Source organism: Cupressus sempervirens, chromosome 9 (assembly GCF_028749045.1).
Source record: "Cupressus sempervirens isolate cs-2001-9-10 chromosome 9, ASM2874904v1, whole genome shotgun sequence".
Lineage (NCBI taxonomy): Eukaryota > Viridiplantae > Streptophyta > Pinopsida > Cupressales > Cupressaceae > Cupressus > Cupressus sempervirens.
This window is the reverse complement of record NC_143126.1, coordinates 568,067,646-568,077,041: the sequence shown is the minus strand read 5'-3', so window position 1 is coordinate 568,077,041 and position 9,396 is coordinate 568,067,646. Positions and strand designations below refer to the sequence as shown.

The 9,396-nt window shown below is 34.0% G+C and overlaps 1 protein-coding gene across 2 annotated transcripts; it reads left to right on the top strand.

Moving 5' to 3' along the window:
• Positions 1 to 3,115: 3,115 nt before the first annotated feature.
• On the top strand, positions 3,116 to 7,043 carry LOC149539936 (uncharacterized). 2 transcript variants are annotated; one of them, XM_089801156.1, is made up of 2 exons: positions 3,116 to 6,340; positions 6,502 to 7,043. In XM_089801156.1, the coding sequence occupies exons 1-2, from the start codon at positions 3,244 to 3,246 to the stop codon at positions 6,516 to 6,518; spliced, it is 3,114 nt and encodes a 1,037-aa protein (XP_089657282.1). In that variant the 5' UTR covers positions 3,116 to 3,243; the 3' UTR covers positions 6,519 to 7,043. The 2 variants fall into 2 exon arrangements, with proteins under 2 accessions (XP_089657282.1, XP_089657283.1); XM_089801157.1 differs by lacking the exon at positions 6,502 to 7,043 and having other exon boundaries at positions 3,148 to 6,431.
• Positions 7,044 to 9,396: the final 2,353 nt, after the last annotated feature.

Here is a 9,396-nt window from a genome sequence, read left to right as displayed (position 1 = left end):
TTTGATTTACTTTATAAATATTAATAAAGATATATATGTTTATTTATGACCATTTAAAAATTGTATACAAGTACAAGTCTTTTATTGTGATACGAGGGAGTTTATATTTTTTTAACATGGGCAACATTTATATCAAAGAATCTTTAACAACATACTCATTTGTGCAATTCTTGTAGCATATTAACAATAGACTTGATGTCCACCCCATAACCTATAGCAAAATCTATTTGCAACTTTATTTTACTATAATGCCATACAAAATACTTAGATTTAACCTTATATTTCATATTATTTTCCATGTTATAATTAAAGATACTTTCATGCATGTAAATAATATATGATATTTGTCCTTAATTATATATGAATATTTAATCTTTAATAATAATGGAATTAATATATTAAAAAAATCAAAATTAAGGTGACACTTGAGTGTTTATTTTAATTTCCTTTATATGCATAAGTTTTAGTTTTCTAGGTATCCACTCATCAAATGATATGGTTTTGAGATCTTTGGTCAATAGTTTATCAGCCAAGTGATGAATATAAGTCAAGTAATAAATAAGACTCACAATGAGGACAATCTTTTAAAAGAAATGTGCCAACCTCTACCTACTAATAAATGTGACATAGGCAAATAATTTATGATCTTTTTATTCAATCATATATGAATATCTAATCTTCAATATAATATTAGAATAAATATTTAAAAACAAATTTAAATAAAGGCAATACTTCAAATGTTTTTTGAAACTTCCTTTATATACCATAAGTTTTAGTTTGATGGAGAGCCACTCATCAAGGTATGATTTTGTGAACTTCAATAAATAGTCAATCAACTAGGTGATATAATATAAGTCAATAGTTGGTCAGTCAATCAAGTGTTGAATATTTGTAGCTATGAGACCTCAAGATTTTGTACTATGACAGGGGCGTATATATGCCATCTCTATGATGTTATTGTAGATAGATATGTATAAAGGGTTGATTTTGGTTCCTCCATATATGTATATATTATGGTCTGTCTATAGATAGATAAAGTATGATGTTTCTATAAAAGGGTTTATTTTCAAATTATATATTTTATGTATAAACCTTTTTACTTAGCAATAATAAACAAGTATGCCGACCAAAACAAATATATAAATGATCAAATTGAAAAGTTCAAACTCATTGATATATCTTTGATTTACTTTATAAAGATTATTAAAGATATCTATGTTTATTTAGAAACATTTTTAAAATGTATACAAGTACAAGTCTTTTATTGTGATACAAGGGGGTTCATATTTTTGAACATGGGCAACATTTATATCACAAAATCTTTAACAACATGCTCATTTGTGCAGTTCTTGTAGCCTATTAACAATAGACTTGATGTCCACCACATAACCTATGATAAAATCTGTTTGCAACTTTATTTTAATATAATGCCATACAAAATAATTGGACTACACCCTATATTTCATATTATTTTCCATGTTATAATTCAAAGATACTTCCATGCAAGGAAATAATATATGATATTTATCCTCAATTATTTATGACTATTTAATCTTAAATATAGCGGAACTCTTTGGAGTGGGTTCCTGCCTATTGTGAAAAGCATAAGAAAATATTATAACTAAAGATATATAACATTAGTTAAAAATATAATATAAGAATATACAATATTAATATAGTAATATTTGTTTTAGATATATTTATTTCATAATTTTATAGAAAAACTAGCATTTATGTATTATGAAATATTTCTTACAAGTGAAGGATGGATGCATGTTGTGTTAGAAACCTCAAGTCTAAAAAATAATTAAGGAAATATTCTATTATAGATATATCAAGCTCATGCATTGATTTTTAAAAAAAAATTCTAATTGATTATTTGAAATCAATAGCATATCTTTCAACATTTTAAATTTTTTAAATTTTATTTTTGCATGAAGTGTTTAATTTCAAATTGTATATGTATTTAAAAAAATTCTTTACTAATATTATAAAAATCAAATATTAATTTAATTATTTTATATATTTATTTTGAATCTTTAAATAAAATCCCTTTAATAGCAAGGTAGACTTTTAAAAATAAGGGTAAACAAGAGAGACACGACATAGTTTTCCACATTTGTATGTCATGGCTATCCAAGTGCTTCCATTAGCAATATCTAGCCTGTATGTGAAGGCAAATAAGCATTTAAAAAAATTTATACGTGACGTTCAAAACAAATGATGTTAGCAAGAAAAAGTTTGGTGGAAAATGTGAGTGGTATTAATTATTATAGGATTTATGATTGTTAGAGTGCTTTTCCCAAGCTTGTTCCATTTCATTTTATTCCATCAAAATAACATGAGTCCACATTTAATAGTATAAATCCTAGGAAAATTGCAACAAATCAATGGGAAAAAAGAAATTAATCAACAAAAAATAATTTAAAAATAAAAGTCTGTCAAACTTTAGAACTTGAATTTTGTTGGGTTGCACAAATTAATAGGAAGGGGGTTAGTGAAAACATTAGTTCTCTGCAACTAATAATAGAATTAATATTATACAACAAATGAACACTTACAAATGTTTTTTTTAACTTCCTTTATATACTACAAGTTTTGGTTTGGTGGAGAGGCACCTTATTATGATATTGCATCAACGGTTCCTCTCGTACTAAGTTTTTTGAGTCAAACTCATTGACCCATGTTTCATGAGTAGTGATTCAACATGAATCCATCTCTCATGAGAATAAATGGAACACTTAGCACTCATTGGATCTAGGTGATGCTCACAAGGGTGAAGCACTGAGACTTCCCGGGAGGTCACCCATCCCAATACTACTCTAGCCTGAGTGCGCTTAACTACGGAGTTTCTTGAGAGGCACTATACTCAGTCAAGCCAGTGATATAATATAAGTCAATATTCAATCACACAATAGTTGGTCAATAAGTCAATAGTTCTAGTCCTTTTAAAAATAGGAGGCCAATGTCTATGCCAGCATCAAATTGATATTTTCCTGTTTTTAAAACTTAAATTAAAAATCATTTTAAAACTTAATCTTAAATTAAAAATTATTTAAAAATTGTCAGATACGACTACTCTCCTTAGACATGGCCAGATACGACTACTCTCCTTAGAAAACTTAGATTTGAAAATGTCGAAAATAGAATTTCACTAATCTCCATCCTTTCTGTGTCAATAAAAACACTCAGCGGATTCGAGACTGTGTGAAGGCGGCCACTGCCCTGGATAATTAGTTTGGGATGCGTTTTTCAGAGATGTGGGGCGGGAAAATGTGGGAGGGCACCTTGGCTCAAATGCTGTGGTTGGGCTTCGCTGTGATATTCACTGTAACCCCTGTCAATGCAAGACTAAATGAAAACAGCTCCTATTCTTTTTCTCGTGTCTACCATGGAGTGGATGAAACGTTTTCAGTAGTGAAAGGCCGTATCCTGCCAGAGAATGATGGTTTGGATAAGAGGGATCTGGAGAATCTACTTGCTTTCAAAAAGGGCATTACAGCTGATCCCATGAAATCACTCTCCAGTTGGGTTTCCTCTAATGCAGCAAACGTGTGCTCCTGGAATGGTGTTTTGTGCAGAAAGGGTTCCAAAAAAGTTGTGGGCGTAATTCTTCCTCACATGAAATTGGAAGGTACTATTTTTCCCGCCATAGCAGCCATCTCCTCACTGAAGATTTTGAATCTCACCAATAACTCTTTCACCGGAAATATTCCAACTGAGCTTGGCCAATTGAAAGCCTTAAGCATTGTAGATCTTAGTTTTAATGGACTGGAAGGGTTCATCCCTAAATCTCTCTCGAATTGCTCGCATCTTCGGCGGATCAGACTTTCTGTAAACAACTTGACTGGGAGCATACCTGCAGAATATGGTAGTTTGAGCAAGTTAGAGCGTCTCATTTTATCCTCTAACCATCTGACTGGAAGCATTCCAATGTCTCTGAGCAATTGCACACATCTTCAATTGATTTCATTAGGGGAAAACAATTTGAAGGGTACAATACCGCCAGGGTTTGGCCGCCTGGGTATGTTGGAGAGTCTCTTCTTGGAGAACAATTATCTGAGTGGAAGCATTCCAATTTCTCTGCGCAATTGCACCTCTCTCCTTGAATTGAGCATTGGCTACAACAATCTCACGGGTTCAATTCCCCCTGTTTTGGGTTCGATGAAAAGTCTGGCATATCTCTACTTTGAAGGCAATTCACTCACTGGTAATATCCCTCCTTCTCTCAGTAATTGTTCTGAGTTGTACTTCATTGCATTTTCTCACAATGGCTTGACCGGAGGCATTCCCTCTGAGTTGGGTAGGCTGGACAAGTTACAGAGTCTTTATCTACAGTCTAACAAGTTAAGGTCACAGATCCCAGCATCCCTAGCTAATTGTTCTTCCCTTAAAGTATTGTTTCTATCCGATAACGTGTTATCCGGCTCCATACCACCTGAACTAGGAAATTTGAAACAGCTTTACCAAATATCATTATATAGCACCAGAAATCTCACTGGCCGTATTCCACAAGAATTAGGAAACTGTAGTAATCTTCAATGGATTGACATTTTAAGAAACAGGATCAAGGGACCACTGCCCATGAGTTTCTCCAAGCTTCCCCTAATAACCCTTTCTATAGCTCAAAATCATTTTGAGGGCCAATTTCCAGAGGCTGTCTTGAATTTGACTCAATTAACTCATTTAGATCTTGGTGTCAATGAGTTCACTGGAGCCGTTCCAGTGGAGGTAGGAAATCTGAACAAGCTCGTCCATTTGAATCTGGGTCCAAATGAGTTCACTGGAGCCGTTCCAGAGGAGGTGGGGAATCTGAACAAGCTCGTCTATTTGAGTCTGGGTACAAATAAATTAACAGGCGCCCTACCCAAAAGAATATCCAACTTAACCAATCTTGAACAATTGTATCTTGATACAAACAATTTTAATGGGGAAATTCCACAGGGCGTGGGACAGATGAAATCATTGAAAACTCTGCATATATACAAAAACAATCTAACTGGACCTATACCTCAAAGCATTAGTCAGCTCAAGAACCTTAATCAGCTCGCCCTCTACAGCAATAAACTTTCTGGTCGTATTCCTCAAAGCATTGGTGGTCTCATTTCACTGCAGTTATTGGATTTATCTGATAATGAGCTAAGGGGAAAAATTCCCCCGTCTGTAGGAAAATGCAATCATCTAACTGATCTGATACTATCCAAAAACCATTTTTCGGGAACAGTTCCGGCAACATTGGCTAACTGCACAGCCCTAAAGAGGCTAAAACTTTCCAATAATGCATTCCATGGAGATTTAGAAATTGAATTTCCTTCATCTATGGAAGTGCTGTCTTTTCATTCTAACAACTTTTCTGGGACCCTGCCTGCATCCTTGGCCAACTGTAGACGGCTTAAGCTTCTTGATTTCAGCAACAACAGATTGACAGGTGAGTATCCTTCGCGATTGCTCGCAAATTGTCTTCAGTTGAGAGTTATAAGTCTTGGTTCAAATGAGATCAAGGGAAATATTCCTCCATGGATCAACAATCTCAGCAGATTGCAGGTGTTGGACTTGTCCAATAACAAATTTTATGGAAAAATTCCTTCTGCTCTGGAGGATCTGCGAGGGTTTAAAAACCCTGAAATTTCACAAGTGAATGGCACCACACTCTATGAGGATCTACCAAGCGTAGCAATGAAAGGAAATGTGTATTCCCTGGAATATGTTCTGGCAACAAACACCATACTTGATCTGTCAAACAACAACTTAAGTGGGGAAATACCATCGGGCATTGGGAATCTATCTCAGATGAGATTGTTAAGCTTGAGTGGAAATCATCTGAAAGGTGGGATACCCCCATCTCTGGGGGAAATATCAACATTGGAGCAGTTGGACTTATCCCACAATTATCTGACTGGGCAGATACCTCAGGAACTGTCTAAATTGTACCTTTTGAGCTATTTTAATGTCTCTTTCAATAGTCTTTGTGGGCAAATACCAGGAGGACCACAGTTTGCAACTTTTGATACAATATTCTACCGGGGAAACCCACCCTGTTTGTGTGGCTACCCTTTTCCCAAGTGCAAAAAGATTACAGTTGTTCCTCCTCCTCCACCACCATATGCAAAGAGAACACTATGGAGCAGAATAGACGAGCATGTCTCAGTGGAAGCTCTGGGACTGGGGTGGGGTTTGGGATTTGGTGCAACACTTTCACTCATAATATGGTGGAATTCAATATGGCGTTGCATCAAGGCCCTCAAAATCAGAGCTTTTAATGGAGTTACAGGTTCCCAGACATGGGATTTAAATTACAGCCCTCGTTTTACTTTTCACTCATCAACATCAAGGACCAATGGTTAGTTGCTGTTTCTATTCTTCATTTTGAAATTGTTTAGGTTTCATCTTACTTAATGAAAGATCTAGCAGTCCTGTTTATTTAATCCAAAGTAGGAAATGGTCTGTTTATATTAATGCTTATCCCTGAATCTTACACGCAAAATCTTCGTGGGAACCCAGTTGATAACACCGGATGAAAATTTGGCTTTGGATTCAGTGGAATATTTCCATGCCTGTGGTAACAATGTCAGGATCCGCAGATTGCTGAACTGGTAGAAGGGACATTAGAGTCCTCATTATTGTGATATGTTTTATCTTCTATTTCCCGTCCAAGGGTACTGTAATGGTATGATGATGAACTTTTCTTTAAGAAACTCTCTTCTGAATACCAAGTATGGGAAATCCCCAAGCGGAATATAGCGTCCGGAGCATGGAGTGATTTCGCTTCCGGGGCATGGAGTGAGGATAGAATTATTAATTCAAAACTATTATGTTTTGTGACTAGAGAAGTGCCATGCACAGGGCAAGTGATTAGCTATGAATTGTAGTCTCTAAATAGGCCACTTCAGAAGGTTATTTTATTATTAGTCCCTGCCTATATATAGGCAGGGAACTATATAGGCAGGGAACTGGATGCTCGGTGCATTAATTTGGGCATCTCAATAAATGTTAAATCTTTCGGTGTTTTTATTTAAATATTAAATTTTCAATCATTTTTCTGATTTTCTTATTTGGCGTTTCAGAATTTTGGGCGAAAATAAAATAGATCGGAAAACTATTTAATTTCTATTGTCACTTTCACAATATAAAAATTATACAGGAAGGTTCTAGCTCCTTGCATATGATTTACCTCTTTGAGATTTTATAATATTATATAATATTGAATTGATAAGAATATGTCAAATTCTAAAATTTAATTTATTAGTCCCTGTCTTAAAAAAGCAGGGATCTAATGTTTTCGATGAACCTTTTTCATATTTTTATTTTATTTTTTTGGCTTGCACAATGTCATATTATTAAGTTCCGAGACACAATATTTAAAAAAACAAATATAATATGGTTATTCCTAATTTGTGATTGGATGAAACAAAAATTAGTGGGGTTTCAGGCATTTTCGAGTTTTAAAATTGAAATAAATTATGTCGGCAGGCATGAAGAGGCATTCATTAGCGCCATTAGCAAAGGGTAGAAATGCATTTACTGTATGTCAGAAAACCTGAAACATCAATTAATTGTTCCGTATATTGGAAAGGTCACCGACTGTAGGATATATAGCATATATTATTTCGTTGGCTGAATTTGATAGTAAACATGGCGGTTTAACTTTTCTGCACACATTTGGGTTTTGTGAAACTTTTTTTTTGCTTTTTAAATAGCTAAAACTGTGTTTTCCCTCGGCATTCAAACTCTACGCGAGTTCTCAGAAGACAGAACAACGGTAAGAGATTGTCAAGTGTTTTGATTAGTTAAGGGGCAGTTTCAGTTTTCAATAACCCATTATCTCTTTTTATAGTAATGTACTAAGACATTTTTCAATGGCTTTTCAAAGTTTTCAAAAATCTTTCTGTTTCTTGTATTCAGTTTTCGAAAATTTATACTGAAAATAAAAATTTCTCTTTTTGCCGGATGTGTTAAATAGTAGATACAGCGAAATGATTCCGTTGATAAGCTTTACTTTTAGTCCAAGCTATTTTTAGGTAATGGACTTAGATCCAATCCCGGTAATTTCAATTTATCATATCATTTCCCTGAGCGAATGGCTTAGTGATGCGACAGGGAAATCTGCAGAATTGGAACGAGATTGGAAATATGCTTGCTTTATGCCATGCATTTCATTAGCATAGATACCATGGTTAACACAAATAGCATGAAGTCTAGTGTCTGAAAACACCCTAGTCCCTGTCTCATCCTTTCCCCTAAAATTCTTAATTAAGGGCTTATATAAACCCCTCTCTACCGGACATCTTTCTTTAAAACCGGAGCATCTGAATTTTAGCGGCTAAGGCAATATCGATGTGCTATTCAAAGTCAGTCTTTATGAGATATCGATGACAAAATTCTATTTGTATATAATATTTGGTTTGAATAATGTGAAGCATCCAATGCTGAAAAGTTTGCATTCTAATTAGCATTATCAGTTCGTACACTCTTGGTAAGTTCAAACCGAAAGGGCTATGATTCAGTTTTATTTCTTCACATCATTCTAGGTCTCTAGTAATTTAGGTTGGAATGGAAGTAAACTTTCAATTCTTGTAGTGGATTTTGCAAGATATGCAAGGTAGGTATCTTGATATTCCCTGCCGTAGAAGGTTTTGTTTTGAATCAGGAACAATTGCAGTAGTAAATATGAATATTAAAACCAACTTATCAATCATCTAGCTAATGATGAAATCACATTACGCAGTAGAAAAGCAATACATCAACAGTTCTCCTGAACATAGCTTCCTTTTTTATCATGAAAACCGAACAGCAAAGAACTATATTTTGTATCACTCTAAAGTAGTTTAAGATTTTCTGTATAGTAAATTTATAGAATATTTACTCTTTTAGTAATTATACAGATGCTAACATAGAACCTTGCATGGAATCTTTTCATTCAAACGTATTTCAATTTTTTTTATCTGGTTCATTTAAACCTATGGCTTTTTTGACGTATTAATTAGTGACTTATCTTCTAAACGGGATAATAAAGGACCTTTAGTCTATGGAGTAGATTGAATGAGACAATGTTTTTTTAATATGGTAATAGTAAGAGTTGAATAGTTCTTGCACAACTATTAAAATAAATTGGTATAGTGTTGACAAGGAAGCATGATAAATCATTTTCAGCTTACATTTGTCCTCTTTGAGAATATCAAATTAGATTATATATTGGATAAAAATAAAGGTTATCAAAGACAAACTGACAGTCTTTATGCTATTTCAGTTTTTAAACTTTATTTTCTCTCAAATGCCTATTTAACATTACCGTATGCTTAAAGAGACTGTTAATTGAATCCCTACCTGAAGCACAACACTTCTTGTCAACCAACAAACAAGTGAAAATCTCAATATGGTTTCAGCTTCTTATCACTC

Coding starts and splice junctions, on each gene's coding strand:
- LOC149539936 (XM_089801156.1), top strand. CDS start 3,244: ATGCGTTTTTCAGAGATGTGGGGCGGGAAAATGTGGGAGGGCACCTTG.